The 18,441-nt window shown below is 46.6% G+C and overlaps 1 protein-coding gene across 10 annotated transcripts in view; it reads left to right on the forward strand.

The window, feature by feature from the left end:
* CLEC16A (C-type lectin domain containing 16A) overlaps window positions 1–18,441 on the forward strand; it is a 220,453-nt gene that overhangs the window by 85,780 nt on the left and 116,232 nt on the right. For all 10 annotated transcript variants that reach the window (XM_045819437.1, XM_045819441.1, XM_045819432.1 and 7 more), the window contains 4 exons: window positions 9,103–9,225; window positions 12,707–12,816; window positions 13,571–13,615; window positions 16,727–16,777. In XM_045819437.1, the coding sequence (XP_045675393.1) occupies window positions 9,103–9,225; window positions 12,707–12,816; window positions 13,571–13,615; window positions 16,727–16,777 (329 nt within the window). The remainder of the gene's footprint in view (window positions 1–9,102; window positions 9,226–12,706; window positions 12,817–13,570; window positions 13,616–16,726; window positions 16,778–18,441) is intronic.

Genomic DNA, 18,441 nt, shown 5'->3' on the forward strand with positions numbered 1-18,441 from the left:
GTTGCTCTATTTGCTTGGTCATTTTGAATACAATGACCACACAGTACACATGCTCACTCAACAGTGTCTACCGCCCACACTGACTAGTACAGTGAAGTCGTCATTGTTCACGCATGCATTTCCAGTCCACTATTCTTGGCTTCCAGGTTACATTATTGACAAACCGTTCTCATTGTATTAACAACGGCTGGACTTTTTCAGGGCAGGTGTCACATCATTGTCATCATCATATATACATCTCATGCTTGGTCATTTTTTGGTTGACAGTTGTGAATTTTACATTGTTAGATGCTAAAGTCTTTCTTCCTTTTGATATATTTTGGCTTTTTCTGTAATGTGGATAAGCTTCTTGGAATCAGTTTGCTTCTTTTCAAAGTTTGCTTTTAAGCTTTGCTGGTATGAGTCCAGAACAGCCTTTAGCCTCAGGCTAACTTGGCCCCACTCCTGAGGCAGTCCCCTTCTAGGGACTCTACTTGCTGAGCCATGGTTAGATGGTTTTTCCATGCTAGCCAGTGGAAACATGAGCTTTTTTCAGTCCTGGGTGAGCTCCAGGGATTGTTCCACCTGCTTCATTCCAGTAGGTCTTTCCCCTTCCTTACTTGCATGCACAGAGCAGAACATAGCTTAAGCCTCAAAAAGAGCCCTTTGCAGACCTCTGCAGCTCTTTTTGTTTAGCTCCCTCCTCTCTAGTACTTTTTCCCATCTAGTCTAGCAACCTTGGCCTCCCTGAACTCCAAACTCTGCCTTCTCATCTCAGAAAGACCAAGGGCTTTGCTTGGGTTCTCTCTGTATGTGGTGAGGCCTGGAAACTGTTCCAGACAGTGAGCTGAAGCACTGGGCCCATTGCCCTTATTTCTTTTCTCTGACGGTCACTCTCCTATGCTGCCAGTTGTCCTGTCCCATGTCTCATTGTTTTATATGTGTTTGCCTAGCTTTTTAGTTGCTTGAATGAGGAGAATAAATCCAGCCCATCTTGGCTAGAAGCCATAGCACTTTAAAAAAGTTTTATTCAGATATAGTTGATATACAATAAACTGCTCATAGTTAAAGTGCATAATTTGCTGAGTTCTGGCATACATATGTACCATGAAACCATCACCGTAGTCAGGACAGAGTACACATCCATCCAGATGTTTACTCTTTCCCCTCTGTCATCCCTCCCTTCCTCTGCTCTCTCACCCTCTCCTCAAGCAACACTGAACTGCTCCCTATCACTGTAGATTAATTTGCATTTCCTGGAATTTCATAAAAGTAAAATCATGCAATATGTACTCTTTTTGTATGGCTTCTCTCAGTCTACTTCATTATTTTGGGACTCGGCCGTAATGTCGTGTGTGTGGTAGTCATTTCTTCTTGTTGTTGAATAGTGTTCCACTGTGTGAATGTACTGCAGTTTGTTTACCCAGCCATCTGTTAATGGACATTTTGACCATTACAAGTAAAACTGCTGTGACCATTTATGTACAAGTCTTCTATGGACATATATTTCCTCTCTCTTGGGTAAATACCAAGGAATGGGATGGGTGAATCATATGATACGCATAAGTTTGTGTGTTCTTAAGAAACTGCCAAACTGTTTTTCAAAATGGCTGTATAATTTAGATCCTGTTTTTAATTTCCAGGAAGTTGCCATGGCACTTTTTATACCATTTTTGTTTTCATGTTTCCTGTTCTGGACTACCAGGTCTCTGAAGGTAGAAAGAGACCATGTTTCTCCCAATGGCCCTTTGCAGCACCCAGCTTAGTGCCTGGCACTGGTCAGCACTCAGCCAAGGTTAGCTGATAGAAGGTCTCTCAACCATGCAGTAGCTCCCTTAGGCTGTCGTCTTCCTCACAGCCAGTGCTCAGGGCCTCAGCCAGGAAGGTGTAGTCTGGCAAGTGAAGGTGCCAGGCTCTGGAGGGCTAAAGGCACATGACGGATGAACTCGTCCTGTGGGTGGCTGGCTTTCCCTATGGGCTTTCTTTCCGGAGCCCCACCCTCCATTGGGGGGTGGGGAAGTTGTGGTTCGCACACACACACACACACACACACACACACGCTGCAGTGCTGCTTTGTTCAGTGCTGCAGCCCAGAGACAAGGCTCCCAACGTCCTGCTTGGGGGTGCCTACCTTAATTTCTTGGAGATTTCTTCTTAAAAGTGTGGGAGTTTATATTTCAGGGCATCTAATTCCATCTTTCATTTTCACCTAACATTATTCACTTATTTATCCACTCATCCTTCTAACAAATATTTTTGAAGCCCTTGGTAGATTACAGGCACTGTGATTAGTATTGAGAATATGGTGGTGACCCAAACAAATATTTTTATGGAGGTGAGTGTGGCTGCTGTGGAGGGATCACAGGGAGAGTGGTAGGAGGAGAGGCAGCATGACAGGGGAGCAGAGACACATCACGGCAGGTAAGGAGTTTAGACTGTATGCTGGCACAGCAGGAAGCTCTGAAGGTTGTTCAAGGAGAGTGTGGTATAATGCACATGGCTTGTGTGGATTTGCTTTGTTTTGAAAGTGACTATCATTTTTGTCTAAAATCTTCTTTGGTTCTAAAAGATCATATAATCAGGTAGATCACAATGAATTTATTCATGTAGTTATTCAACAAACAGATGTGGGGCCCAGCTGCCTGCCAGGCAGTGTGCTCACCGTGGGGACTACAAACTCCAGGCCACCTGCGGCCCTTGCCTAAGAAAGCGTCAGTTTGATACAAAAGACGTACAAGGAGATGGCGGCACAGTGGAGGCTGATGCACCTGGTGGTGGGCATGGACCAGGCCCATGACAGTCAGGGAAGACTTCCCAAGGATACCTGGGCCGAAGGTTCAGGGGGCTGGGGATAGAGTGGCCAGAAGGTTGAAAGGATAACTGGAAGAGAGAAAGGCAAAAGGAGGCATAAAAGCCTGTGATGATGCATCATCAGAGAGGTGATCAACATGCCCATGGTTGGCAGGTGCTCTGAGAGATGGCAGGCTAGAGCCACTCTACAGGGAATGGGGTGCAGTGGGCAGCAACATGAACTGCATCCTGGTAGCTGGGTGGGGCTGCTGAAGGATGGTTCAGGCAGGAACTGATCTGATCTTCTCTGCATCCCTCAGAATGGGTTCATAGTAATGCAGCCAGAAGGTGGGTGGGGTGGAGATGTGGGCAGGTGTGGGCAGTGGTGAGGAGGTGAAACTGAAAGACTTTCTCATTGTTTGACAGATATCTGCGGAACACTTACTATGTGCTAGGCACTGCTGTGAGCACTGGAACAAGTTTGATGAGTCTTGTTCACATGAACAAGAAAATAAATTGTGATCGTGGGGTGGTAAAGAGCAAACAGGTGGTGGCGGTGCAGGGGTTACTAGCTAGGTTGGTCAAGGAAAGCTGCTATGAGGAAGGAACATCCCATTTCAGGCATGAAGAGTGAAAAGTAGTCAGCTCTGCAAAGATCTGGGACAAGAGTGTTCTGGACAAGTGGAACAGCATGTACAAAGACCCTGAGGTGAGAAAACTTACAAGTTTGAGGAGTAGAAAGCAGGCCAAGGTGAGGCTGGCCAGGGGGCCAGAACCAGATTGTGAATGGCCTTGTAGGCTATGGAAAGGAATTTAGATTTTTATTCTAAGCTCAGTGGGAATCCCCTAAAGGATTTTTTACTAGAAGAGTAGTGTGATGGAAATTTTTGAAAGAACCCTAGGGCTGCTGGATAGAAAGTTGATTAATTAGTATAGGGGAATGAGTTATAAGAGAGAATGCTGGGAGGCTTGTTAGGAAGCTGTTGCAGTGGTCCAGACATTGGCTAATGTGGATCGAATTAGCACATTGGCTGTAGAGATGGGGAAAAGTGGAAGGTTTTATGATATATTTTGGAGCTGGAGCCAGACAAGCTGATGGATTAGATGTGGGGGCTGTGAAAGGGACACAAGCAACTATGTGGGGCCATTTACTAATGGAAAGTCAAGGAGAGGAACAGGGCTGGGGGAAGGGGAGTTCTGCTTGATTTGGATGGGAGGGGGCACTAAGGAAGAAAGAAGTCTAGCTCATGCCCAGATCCCTGACCGCTGCCACTGTGTGGCTGGTTGTGCCATTTCTAGAACCAGTGAGCATGGGCCATGGAGCAGATTGGAGAGGAAGCTGGAGAGTTCGAGTTTGGTGCCCTGAGGCCTAGGTGCCTGGGGGCCCCCATGGCAAATTGCCTAGTAGGGGAGCTACCACCTGGTTTGTGCTGTAGTCCTGGCCTGTGGGCACAGTCTGCATTTGGTGGTGGGGGGCGGTGGTTGGTGGTTAGCTATTTGGTTTTTTGGTTAGGCAGCAGGCAGTGCACTTAACTTACAGCCTCTCTTTTCCAGATCCATACCCTCCAAGCAGGCCTCCTAATGAAATGGTCTTTTTCTGATAGATTTTTCATCATAAGACAATTTTAACATAAAAGCAACGTTAATAAAAACCAAATGTTAGCTCAGGCCTTCCAGTAAATCATAATAGATTAGATGCTGTACCGAAATGAATATCCCACAGTGGAAAGGGTTGACTGGTGGAGGAAGGCTCTCGTTGTGATTCAGTTGGGCCACATAATGAATTCTGGTTCATATCTGTAATAGAAAATACAGCCTTCTCTCTTTTGTCAGGTCTGCAGAGCTCTGGCCTAAGGAGGGGGTGGGTGAGATTTACAGCTTTTGTATTCTTAAAGGTTCCCCCACTCCACCCTCCACCCTTCTGCTCTTGCCCCTCCATTTATTATTGTTTACCCAAAAGGAACGGGGCTTGTTCTGCTTTACTGAGAAGTTACTGGAACATAGATGAGAGGTATGGGAAAGGTTGATAGGTAATAGGATAAAGAAAGGCTTTCGCCATGCAGAGAGCTGGCAAAATAGCATTTTGAATCTCAACTGACACATAATCAGAACTGGAAGTACATTGGAAATCAGCCCAACATCTGGTTAGCTTTCGAAATAGTTGGTCTGTAGTCTTCCAAAGCTGGCAATGCTTGCGTGACTATGGCCAGGGAGAACTTGTGTGGTCAAAAGAAAAATTATTTTGACCATTATTTACCTAGCATTGTTGTGGTCTCTTTATCTAGGTTGATTGTCTCCTTCTTATGTAACTTTGGTCTGGGTCTTTTTCACCCTTTCCTGGGGACTACTGCTGAGGAAGAATCCAGAAATCAGAGTTTAGAGGGGGAAACTCAGTAACTGGTTATTGACATCTTGGAACCACACCCTTCCCTTCTTTTTAGATTCTTTGAATTAGTTGGGAGTTCCACCCCTACCACACCCCCAACCCTGGGGTTGTTGGGTGGAAGCAGTGAAAAGGAGAAACTTGTTCTGACTCCTCTGGGCAAAGCAGGATCTGACCCCGGCCAGAAGGGAGTGAGGAAGCTTGTGATTTGCTGGAAGTCTGAAGTTGCTAGTGTGTCCTCCTGGGCCATGTAAAGTGCCCCTGGGTTTCTTTAGAATTTGTCAGCCCTTAAGGGTTGAAGCAAGTAGGACATATATCCTCCAGTGTTTATTTCAGTCAGGCGGAAATGGCTAGCGAGGAAACTCAATCAGGTTTGCAACAAAACCTGCCTTTCGTGACTGAACACCATGTGCATGCATGTGTGGAATCTGCCCATGCAAATGTGTACCATTTTCCCTTTCATATGCATATCCTTGTCATATGTGACATTGACCTTGTTCATTCACCACTGTCAGCTGTCGTTTTGTTTGGACCCAGAAGACTGTATGGAGCTTTTGAATTGCTGCACAGGCCTTGAAAGCCAATTGCCAGGGTGGGATAATTCAAAGTAACACAACAGGTTTTAGAGGCCATGGTGAGAGAGACGGGGAGGAAATGAGGCACCTGACCAAGAAGGAACTTTGGGGAAAGAATGAGGGTGTCCGAGGGTTTTTTTAGATAAAGTTTTGACATACGTTGTATGGAATCGATCCTGCTCTCTCTTTCTCTGAGGCTGGCGATAAAATCCACCTCACATGGAATGTGTTAAAATGCCAAGTCTTTTTGGAGGAAAGTGTCGAAAGGGTGGAGAACCCTCTGGATGCTGACGAGAACCCTGGGGCAGTTACTGTAATTATTACCATTGCACAGGTAAGGAGGCTGAAGTTTGAAGAGGTTAAGTATCAAAATTAAATTCCTTCAGCACTCTGCACTCAGCTCTCTCCACCTCCACCTGACCACAGTGTGGACGGTACCCTGGGGAAGACTAAGCCCAAGAGCACCACAAGGCCTTGGAGGTGGGGGCTGTTGTTAGCACAGAGGGCAGGCCCCTTGTACACTGCTTGCTGTGGTTGGCTCTCCATGCAGGTGGCACTGCCCCCTCCCCATCTGGATCCTGTCCACCTTTGTAATCTCATCCTGGTTCTGTGTCTCTAACTTGCTCTGTGACCTTGGTGATGTGATATAACATCTCTGGTCCTTAATTTCCTCACTAAAGGAATCTGGCCCTGTAAAATTCTGGAAGTTTTTCAGTTCCCTGGGGTCTCCTGTCTCCTGTTAACAGAGGGCGGAGCTGCCAGTTGAGGAAGGCCAGGATAACCTTGGAGTGTTCCTCTTCCTATTGAGAAAAGATTTTGCCACAGATTTCATCATTTTTAACAAGTTCTAAGAGAATAACGGCAATAACAGGAAAGAGACAAAATGAAGCTTACCATAGAAATTCAAGCCCTGCTCTGAGTCTGTGTTTCTCCTTGTTTTGTTTTGTTTTTTTTTTAAGATTTTATTTATTTATTTTAGACAGAGAGGAAGGGAGGGAGAAAGGGAGAGAAACATTGATGTGTGGTTGCCTCTAGCATGCCCATTATGGGGGACCTGGCCTGCAACCCAGGCATGTACCCTGATTGGGAATTAAATTCTTAGTCAGGGTTCACAGGCCGGCGCTCAATCCACGGGCTCTCCCTGGTTTTGCCAGCCACCGCCACAATCCCGAGGGAGCCAGCAGCTGGGCTTCTTTGGAGTGGGATGATGGATGGTCAGTTCATAAAGTTGGGTGAAGCACTAGGCGGGCTGAAGAACCTTTTTCCCCCCCAGAACCACTGACTGACAGTTCCCAAAAGGGCCAGAAATGAAAAAGAGAGAGATATTAAGATGGTGTTGACATCTCTGGGAAAAAACAAATGCCAAAAAGATTTAGTTGACGTTCTTGCCATTTAATAAACCATTTTAAGAATGCTTCAGAGTTGAACATTTCACATCAAAATGGGATATAGAATCCACAAATTAAATTTTCATTGCAATCAGCTTTTTTGACGGAAGCCATAGTGGTGGGCGTGAGAGAGAGAACTACCCAACTCAAGCCCTTCAGCCGTCCCTCACCCATGTCATCTGCTTGGCATGACTTAGCCTCTGGTTCGGAGCTGGAAGGAATTCAATAAAACAAGATATATTGTTATGGTTTCTTACGTCAATGTGTGTCGGCGGGAGGGGTGGGGGGCAGTTACTTAGAATCCAGACAATCAGCTCTTCAATGCTATCCTCCACTATTTTGTCAAGGTTCTAAATGAAGCGTCATCTAGGACTCAAGGGGCCGTATTTCAAGAGTTCCCAGAAGTGCCACCTTCCCCCCTTTTGTGGAATAACAGGAAAAGACGTGCTTTGAGCACAAACAATCTGTTCAGCTCTCCAAGCTTGGATCAGGAGAAATGTTTGTTTCTACAAGTGTATTTTTCCAAAGCTTTGTTAGATGAGAGGATAAGGATTTGGAACGCTCTTGTCCCACACCTGGCCTATTGAAGCAGCCCTCGCAGATCCTTCTGTCACCCAGCTTTCGGATTCTGCTTTAGGAAAGATGTCACTCCATTCAGTTAGATGTTGCATCCTCCCCCATCCCCCTCCCCCTCCCCCTCTTGTCTTTTGTCTTTTCCGTGCTGTTAGTATGCACTGAAGGAAATGTAATTCCTTAATTCTTTTATTTTTAACAAATCCATTTTATTTATGGATTTAAACTTTTCAATAAGTCTAAACCCTTGAGGGTACAGCATTACCGGGATTCTGTGTCCAGTGCCTTAGCAGGAGGGTTGCTTCGGAATGAGCACGAACCAGGCCAGCGTTTCCGTGAGCACCGTCACCCCTCCCCAGATGACTCTGGCTTTGTTCAGTTTGCCACAGGGAGTCATGTGTTGTTCTTCGCTTTGCACATGTAAGCACATCTCTTACCGAGAGAGAACTCCGTTTCATCTCGAGCATAAATACCTTCAGTTTTAAGAAGAGCTGCGTGCTCCCTCTGGTCCCGGAGACCCTGCTTATAGCCAGCAAAAATGGCCTCAGACCACAGCCTTCCAGACGTATTTGTCATTGTAGAAGTCCTGTTCCTGGCAGGCCCCCAGGCTCCAAGATGGCAGAGAAGGCGATTCCTTTGTCTCTGAGAGAGAGAGCCTGTCCATGGATTTCATGCTGTTTGTGCCTTTTTGTCATAAGATTTAGCCTAGTGCCATGCCACCCTCTGCAATGCCACCCTCTGGCTCAGGGTAGCACCTGCTGCTCCCCCATGGTGTGTCGAGTGGTGGGCCCCGCTCTTTGAGTTTGGGGTTCAGAGCTTGGGGTGTAATTGTTGGGTATGCCTGTTGTTTCCTTTCTCTTTCTTTGGTCTCTGTTTCTCTGGGTCTCTGTCCCCCCTCATCGTGGCTTGTGTCACATACAGAGGTGACCCAGACCCAGCATAAAATGGCAGTGAAGCACACTGCGAACGTGTGCTTTCCATTCCATTTCCGCCCGCTATGGTTTTGCCTAGGACTGTGTCACATTTGGGGCTAGTGTGTCTTCATCACCTTTCAAACACCCGCCAAGCTCCCTGCTCTACATGGACAAAGTAGGCCTAAGGCCATGAGTAGCCAATTAACAGTCCCAGGCTAAAATATAAAAACATTTTTTTAAATTACAGTTACTGTCAATATTGCAGCAATGCTGATTTCCTGTTTATATATAGTGATAGAAAATGTATGTTTTAATATATTTACAGAAAACTCTAAGGTAAGTTGTAGTACAGACAGTGCCCAGTCATGGCCGAAGTCACAAGGATGTACCGTGGATGACTGAAGCTGGGGAAGCCCTGCTCTAAGGGGCCTTTCAGGATGTGGAGGACTCTCCATAATATAGCTCCACTTACCCACTTCCTGCCCCTTTCTCTGTTCCAGGCATGGATCCTGAAAAACTAGAGCGAATCCAGCTCCCAGTGCCCAATGTGGCTGAGAAGACCATTTACAACCACCTGCTGGCCGAAAGACTCATCAGGATCATGAACAACGCTGCCCAGCCAGGTACCTGGGGTGTGTTGACTGTTCACAGGGGCGGTGGAGTTAGAGGGACTAGGCCCCCACCCCTAGCACCAGGAGTCCTGAGCTCTAGATCTGGCCATTCTGGTGGTCCAGGCAGATCTCAGCCACTCCCTCTGCCCCACACACACATACCCTGGGCCACCCATGCTCTCCTCTCCTGCCGTGTCTTCATGTCTGGGTCTCTTCTGTTTCTTTTCCCACTGTGGTGTTTGTGCCACAACCTGTCTTTTTTCTCCTTTCATACCCAATCCTTCTTTTGCCAGTTTTGCCAGTGTCTGCAGCCCTCGTTTTGGTGTAGCCCAAGGTCACATTTGAGCTTGGACTGAGCTGAGAGTGTGTGCGAGGGGGAATATTGGAAGGTTGGGTCGGGTGCCTTTGATAATATAAGATGTGCCCAGTATGTGGCCTTGTCAGCCTAGTTCTAAGGTTTTAGCCAATACCAATCTACTGCCACAGCAAGGACTAGAAATATCAGGGAGGATGATCTAGCACAGTGATTCTCAGCTGGGGACAACCTTGCCTCCCCAGGGACATTTGCAGTGTCCAGAGACAATTTTGGTTGTCACAATTTGGGTAGGTGTTACAACTGGCATGTAGTGGGTAGAGGCCAGAGATTCTGCTGAACATCCCACAGTACACAGGACAGCACCACAACAAAGGATTATCTGACCCAAGATGTCAACATTGCCAAGGCTGGGAAACCCTGATTGCAAGGCAGGTTCTCTGCAAAGTCAGGGAGAGAGGCCATCGGGTTGGAGTGAGTGCACGGGAAGGGGCCTGACTCTGATGTGTCCCAATTGAGGGAACCGCTAAGCTAAGCCATCAGGAGCAATCCAGGAATGGCCCAGGTCAGGCTCAGGATAAGGGCAGGGGCAGGGGTTGTGATGGCAGAGAGGGACTTTAGAAATAAAGAGGCGTGGCTCCAAGATGTGACCAGAAGCACAGGGGATTGCTGGGGAGTAAGTGCAGGATCTTGGAGAACCAAGTTTATAGCCTCAAGGGTGTCAGCAGGGGATCAGTAAATTCACCAAATGTTTATTGACCTACCCCTGCATGTCAGCTACTGTGTGTGGGTGATGGAGGTACTTAAATGCAGGATAGGCATGGCTCCTGTCCTTTGGGAGCCACAGCCAGAGGTCTGTGAAGTCCTAGTAGTCTGGGACTCCTTGTGGAGATGTAATCTGGAGCTCAGAGGAGCATCAGGGCCAGAACTAACACTTGGGCTCACAGACATGTGGATGGTTTTTAAAGCCACAGGAGAGAAGAGAGGCATGTGTAAGACCGAGCCCTGGGCCACTAGAGATATCTGGAGGTGACCTAGAGGGGAAGCCAGCACAGGAGCCTGAGCCAGGCCCCACGAGGGAAGAAGAGGAGCAGAAGGGGGGTGTCTTGGGTGGCAAGAAAGATGTGTATGGCTCAGGGCCAAGGGTGCTCAGCAGGGTCAGTTTGTGCTGAGAAGGCCAGTCAGCAAGGCAGAGCCTATCCCTGAGGATGGTGGCCAAGGGGGCAGTTGGCAGGAGCTGTGTGAACAAACGTGGCTTTATGGTGGAGGAAGGCAGACTTGTATCGTGGATGTTAGGAGAGAAACCTCCAGGGTGGGGAGGGACAGTGGGTGGGCTCCTTGAGGGCTGGCATATACAACTGCCTGGATTTCTGAAGAGAAGAGGTTAGGGCAGCTCACAGGGACAGTCTGGAAGCTGTGATGAGGACTAAGGAGCTTGCTGCTCCCTCTGTTTCCCTCATAAGACAAGCCCAGTTGGAGGCAGTCAGCTCCTTGGCAGGAGCTTATAAAGGGAAAAGGGTCTTGGTGGAAAATCACATTCCATTTCCCTGGAGGCAGCAGAAGGGGCGTTTCTGGCTGAGCCGACAACATGGCTCAGTGGAGGGGCAGGCAGCAGTGAGGCTGGGCTCTGGAGGAACTGCTGAGCTCAGAGGAGGGCAGGACGTGGGTGCTGCTGGGGCAGGGCAGCAGCACAGCAGTGAGGTTAGTTCTGGGCCGCCAGGTGGGGCTGCGGCAAGGAGAAGGACTGAGCTGAGACTGAGCCTTTTTTCACATAGCCCCTGGGCTTAGGAAGGCCTTATCATGCTTAGGAAGGCCTGCTTCAGCGTGCATATAGCCTATTTATTTTTGAGTAAATGATTCCTTCTTCTCCTCTGTTTCCCTCCCAACACGCGTGGCCTCAAAAGTCGGGCAGAGGAATATGTGGTGGTGCCTCTGCCTTGAGTTTTTCCCAGTGGCCCATCTTGGTCCCTGCTGTTTCTGAGGCCTCACAGATGTGGTCCTCTTCTGGTCCTTCTTCCACATTGAGACATCTCCCCAGAAATGAGCTAAAAGCCCAGGGACGAGTTTGCCTTTCAGACAGTCACAGATGCTTCTAAGAACAATGCCAGGTGTGGGTTTTGACATTCAAAGCACTTGGAGCTCACCACTGAGACTTTGGACATGTCACTTCACTCTTCTAAGCCTCAGTCCTTAGCACCCATTGCAGTTGATTTTCATAGAGACCACTAAGGGGCCGTGTGCAGAGTACTCAGCCGGTGCCTGGCTCACAATAGGATAGGGCACTGTTTCACTCAAAATTTGGTTACAATTGAGAGAAACCCAACTTGGACTGGCTGAAACAATTCAAACAGAAACAAACAGAACTGTTGGCCATGTAACTTTGTGTTAGGCACTGTCTTCAGGCACAGCTGGATTCAGGGGTTCAAACAGTGTTTTCAAGACTGTCTTTGGACTCTGCAGCCAGCAGCTTCAGCCATGCCTTTCTCTGTTGGGGCCTCAGACTTGCTCTAGGAGAGGCACTCTGGGTAATCTGGTGGGAAAGGAGGCATGGGGCTCAATTTGCCGAACATTTTACAAAAGATTGAAAACACTGGTGAGAATGGGGATGTGGCCACTGTGGACTATTATGTTTGTGCCACTCAGGGTCCCCACTCTGTTCCTGTCCTCTCTGCTGGAAGCCCAGTGTTTCCAGCAAGTTGTGGGATTGAGCCTTTCTAACTCAGAATGGCTCCCTTACCCATCCCCTACCTAGTCACCGTGACCAGCCCGGGTGACGTGCTCACCCCTAGGATCACGGGTTCAGTAGTGGAGCCGGTGGTTCTCCAATGGAAATTGGGGGTGCTGGTTCCAGAAGAAGAGGAAGGAATACTGGACAAGCAAAGCAACCACAGACGACCACTTTCTAGACCTTTAGTAATAATTAAGTGCCTTCTTTTTCCTGCATCCTCTCTCCCCATGAAAAGACTAAAGGATAGTATAAGGTCTAGGCAGTTTTAATGGGAACATTTCATTGTAATTTACTGGGAAAAGGGTTTCCGAAGGTTGTACCCACTGGATGTCAGGGGCCTTGAGCAGTCAGCTGATCAGCTGACCTGTTAACCTCAAAGCTGGAAGGCAAGAAGCTGTGATTAAGGGCATGTAGCCTTGGATGTGTGAGGCTGACCCCATTGTGCTCTGCAGATGGGAAGATCCGGTTGGCGACACTGGAGCTGAGCTGCCTGCTCTTAAAGCAGCAAGTTGTGACTAGCGTGGGCTGCATCATCAAGGACGTGCACCTGGCCTGTCTGGAGGTGAGGGTGCTCTCCACTCCCAGTGCCAGTGAGCTACTGCCACCTGGGAGAATGAGAGGGATCCCTGGTCTGTGGTGTCCACAGCACCAGCAAGAAGAAGCTGGGCCCAATAGCCCTGATGCCCACTACATCCTGCTTGTTCCCACAGAACTTCCCTTCCACTGGAATTGGCTTGATGAGTCTACTTCATTAGTGTATTTTAGCAGTTTCTCTTATGACTGTTTGGCTCCTATTTGTCTCCATGTTTTAAAAAATTTTCTTTTTGTATTATAAAACTTGTATACATATTTATTTATAGTTTATTGTACTAATGTCTACATTTATTGTTTTAAATAGCTTATCTTGTTTTCCCCTTTATTTTCCATGTTTATTTGAGAAAATTTAGAAAGTACAGTTGTCAAAAATAACAACTGTAGTTGACACTTTGGTGTGTCTTTTCAGATACACACAGATACTCCCTCACACTTTTTTTAATAAGAAGTGTCACTGTGACTTTGTTTTGTAACCCACTGTCCCCCACTTAACTGTAGTAACAGCTTTCCATGTCACATTGAATCACTTATCCTCCACTCATTTTTTATTTTGAGCTCCCTCTCCTTCTCTTTCTCCTTTCTCATTAAAAACTGCTTATAGAGTAAGGATAGTAGCCCAGCATCTGTCTTATATACATTCAGATTTTAGAATCAGTAATCCATCCCATTCACCTGCCTCCAAGGAGACCTGGCTCCCTCACATCTTCCCTCCCTTTTGACAGGGTGCGAGGGAAGAAAGCGTCCACCTCGTTCGGCACTTCTACAAGGTAAGGCGGCAGAGCACGGGGGCACCGGCTGCGTGGCGTGCAGGGTGGGAGCAGGGTTGTGCGGTAGGGCCCTGCACACACGGAGGCTGCCTGTCTGCAGTCGTTCCCCTCCCTGCGGCTCCAGGGGGAAAATGCTCCATTTTGTGGCCCCTGGAGCAGCGGTCTCAACTTTCCTGCCCGTACCTCCTTATCAGTGCGACCTTCGAAGACTCGCCCCTAGTATGAGCAATTTGTTTATCAATTTGATACAAATTTGTTTCTCGATGGGTTCATATGTAAATTATGAGTTATGCACATACATCACATGTGAATAAATTACACAAATTTATATGCTCATGAATGATATGTGTTTATACATATAAAATTACTTTTGAATTACATATGAACTTATGAATTATATACATGTATATTATTATACTCATGTATGCTAAGAAAACCCATACAGGTTCCCAAACATTTGTCATTAAGTTTAGTGAGATTTTGTCAAGAACCACCATGACTTTTCCATATCTGAAAAATTGGTAGGTTTATCTTTGGGTTCTAGATGATTAGTTTTGAAATATCTCATTGTGACAGTTTTATTTAGCTCTCATCTTAAAGCATAGTATATTCCTTGGCCAGGCTCGTCATTCGTTAGCAGTAGTGGATTAATTTAATCTGTATGTCAAGCCTCCTAGGAGATTTCTGATTTTTTGGTATCTATGTCACATCTCTCCAGATCCAGTTAGTGATGCTTTCCCCAAGTAATGTAACTGACAAAGAGATCCTCTTAGGAAGTGGTGTCAGCACTGCCCTTTTCTTGTCACCTGTGCTTCATTTTGTGTATCCTCTCTCAACTGCTGTGAATTATCTGCATATATTCAAGGAATCTTCCTCTCTGCAGGACACTCTTTAAGCTGGTGTCTGTTATTGTCAGTATTCCCTGACATAAAACTAGGTCATGTTACCTGGAAATCCACCTCGCCAGGGTCAGTTGACCCCATGCAGCTGCGAGATAGTGGACGTGCCCAGACAAGGATAGCACCACTGTGGGCCCCTACGCACTGGGGAGGAAATCCCAGTCTCCCCTTGGACCGTCCCAAACCACACATGGCCTCTAAGTGAAGATGCATGTCCTCTAGCAAAGCTTGGGAGAAGGTAGATGCCTCACAACTGCATTAGTCATCTTTGAATCTCCAGTATAACTTTTTTCAGTGTATTTCCCCCCAGAAGCTTTTAGATCGCAAAAACAGAAAGACACGGTAGTAGGCATTTTCCCTAGTGGTTTCTCTTTATCATTACCAAAAGGAGAGCTATACAGTGGGTCCTCAAATAACGTTCTGTTCAATGTCAATTCATTATAATGTTGGGGAAAAAAACATCTATTCTTAGCCTGGGGCCACTGTCTATATGGAGTTTGCACAGATTTCCTCTGGGGACTCCAGTTTCCTCCCAAATCCTGAAGATGTGCATGTGAGGTGAACTGGTGTGTCTGCACTGTTTCAGTCTGAGTGTGGGTGTGTGTGAGTGGCCCTGTGATGGAAGGATGTCCTGTCCCGACTGGGGTGCCACTTTGTGCCCTGAGCTGCCAGGACAGGCTCCAGCCACCTGCAACCCTGAGCTAGAATAAGCGGGTTAGAAAAGAATGATCTGACTTATTGTGGTTAGCGTTTTTTAAATGTTCAATGTTAGAAGGGTTTTGGGTTTTTATTTAGAAGCTTGGTAATGTTTTTGTGACCAGAAATATGCTGTTGGAACTTAACTCTTGTTTATATCAGTCAGCCTGTAGTAAAATTGATTTCATTTTATGTCATCTCACTGAGAGTTGCAGTTTCTTAGAACCTATTGATGTGATGACGTTAAGTGAGGACTTGACTATATTTGAATTGTAGCTCCCTTCTCCCGACCCAGCTTTCTCTCTTTTTTAGTCTATAAGGTTTACACCTAAGTATAATATCTCAGAAGCTTTTGGGTTTGCAGGGGTTCTTATTTCTGTGGTTATTGCCTTGTACTTAAACCACGCAAAAATATTCAAATTTCTCTGTAGAGAAATGACTCTGTAGATCTGATAACTGGAAAATATATAAAGGACCTATCACTGTTCCCAACCTCACTCTGTGTGTGTGTGTGTGTGTGTGTGTGTGTGTGTGTGTGTGTGAGAGAGAGAGAGAGAGAGAGAGAGAGAGAGAACGCACACATGACAGAGAGAGAGAGGGAGAAAGAGAGAGAGAGGGAGAGAGAAAGAGAGTGCACATGACAGAGAGAGAGGGAGAAAGAGAGAGAGAGGGAGAGAGAGAAAGGAACTTAGGAGAGAGATGGGACAGTTCTAACAGTCATGATGCATTTCCCTCCCCTCCCTAGCTGTGGCCCCATCCAGCAGTGATTATGATGACTGTAAGCACTAACACTTACCAGCCCCAATTGGGTGGCAGGCTCTTTGTTCAGCATTTTATGTGCGTTACCTCATTTCATCTTCACAAAGACCCACACAGACATGGGCTGTCATCCCAGCCTTGCAGCAAAACAAAGAGAGGCTCCGAGAGGTGAAGCTGGGATTTGGCCCCTGGTTTATATGTCTCGGAGCCAAGTTCATACCCACCACCCTGTTCTGAGAGGGATCTCCTGGACCGTCCTCAGGGCTACAGGAACTACGAAACCTCAAAAATGAAGGGAACAAGCCTGTAATTTCAGTGTTAAGCACGTTTAATTATGCTCTTCTTTGCAAAGGTGTGGAGCCTCATCGTTTTAACATGGCAGGTTAACCAGGGTTTCCCTTCCCTCCACCATTCTCAACAAATAGAGGATGTTAAATGCTTGAAATGTTAAGCATTTTAATATTTTAATTATGTATGGTGTTATTTTTTGGTTTCTATTTTTAACTAACCTCCTTGACATAATAAATCTACATGATGCTTTAGAAAGGGGAACGTTGAGAGATGCAATTTGATATCTGGGCTTTCATTTGAGTGTGTGTGTTCGTGTTCACGTGTGTATTTTGCTTCCTGGTGATTTACGAGAACTCAGTAATGAGAAACAGATGGACCCAGAAGCCGTGAACTAGAGTTTATAATACTTTGTTGTTTATGGAAAAAAATATGCATGATTTTCTTTCCTCCCTTCCTTTCCTTTTAGGGAGAAGAAATTTTTTTGGACATGTTTGAAGATGAGTACAGGAGCATGACAGTAAGTAAGGGGCTAGAACTCACCTGCGTGCCTGCAAAGCTTGCCCTTTCGAATGGAGAGGGAGAAAAAGAGCTCTGACTTGGGGCTTTCTTCCCAAATGGCAGAGGTTGGTAGGAAGGTAAATTGGAAATGGTGATCCCTGCCACTGTGGAAACTTCAGAGGACATTCATATCCCCTGAGTTGTGCTGTGTCATAAAATGGGTCAGAAAGATTCACTTTGATATGAATAGTATTCGACTGAGGACTTATTCCACATCAGACATGGAAAGCCTGTTACACATGTTAAAGCTCTTAATCCCCACGTCAGCCCAATGGGATACCTGCTACCCTTAGCTCCTTTTACTGGTAAGGAAACGGCAGTCAGATTGAGTGAGGTGCCCACATGTGCCTGGCCAGTGAGGGGCAGAGCAGCTTGCCTCCCAGCTCCCTTTTCTTCTCTGTATTTTGTGCCATGCCACTAGAATGTTCTGGAATGTTCCTTGGATCTGTAGCACCAGCCCAGAGCCTTCCCTTTCTCCATGCAGCAGGGAAAATTGTGGGACAAGATAGGTTCAAAAGATTGCAGCTTTCTCTGTGTTGTCCCTTTGTCTCTGCATCCCCAGCACCTGCCCCTTAGTTGACACTCAATAAATAAATGATAAATGATCCTTTTCATGGCCATTACTCACTGAAGAATAAAGTGATTTGGGAAGTTTATAATAAACCTGAGTGTTTAAAATGTCCAAAAGAAAAAGGCAGCAGCATGCACTAAGTGGCTCCTTGGCTCCTGGGCCCATTCACCCCGTTTCTGGACAGCTGGGCCCTCACTACAACCTCGCCCTGTTTAGTTAGCTTATGTTACAGGGGGGATAAAAATGTGATATGATTGAAGCTCACATTCTTAAAAAAAAAAGACAACAAGTAAGCTTGTGATGCTTTAAGGAGTAAAATGAATTCTGTAGGAAATCTGCCTCTGTGAAATATTGTTCCTTTATGATGCCAGGTGTAAATGAAGTGTCATCATCCAACATGTATACATTAAATGGTCAGTAATGCAGGAGAGTTCTTGGAGGGGGAGAGGTGATATTACAAGTGTCTTAGTAATCAGGGAAAGCCTTGTGGAGGTGCTGTGGAAGGAGGAGTCAGCTCTGCCCCATCTGGCCCAGTGGTATGGACATCTGCCTTTCCTCAGTATTCCCCTCTATAATATGGGACAGCATCAGCATCTGCCATTTAGTAGGAGCTGATTCCTGTGGCGCCTGGCACTTAGTAGATGCTCAGTAAGTGGCTTTGTTATATAATCCTCCAATAAGATGCTGAGGGGACAGGAAAGGAAGGGGGGATGCTGGTCACGTGGTAGAAATAGGTCTAGAGCCAAGTGAGCCTGGGTCTGTGTCTTGGTTCTGCCACCATCTAGCTGAATGGGCCTGGATCCATTCCTTAGCTTCTCTGAGTCTCTTTTTTCTCATTAGCAGATTGGGAAGCATCCCCTCTGCCATTGTTGAGAGGATTAAACAGGATCATACATGCAAAGGCTTCAGCTCACCACCTGCCCCATAGTCAGCTCTACTCAAATGGAAGCTGCCATCACTGACTGTTTCGTCATAATTGGAAATACAGTAGAAAGAGAAGGAGGCAGGCAGCAGTCAGGCACATGCACACGGGGCAGAGCACCCTAAAGGGA

This window comes from Phyllostomus hastatus, unplaced genomic scaffold (genome assembly GCF_019186645.2).
Source record: "Phyllostomus hastatus isolate PE091 unplaced genomic scaffold, TTU_PhHast_1.1 phas_scaffold_385, whole genome shotgun sequence".
NCBI lineage: Eukaryota > Metazoa > Chordata > Mammalia > Chiroptera > Phyllostomidae > Phyllostomus > Phyllostomus hastatus.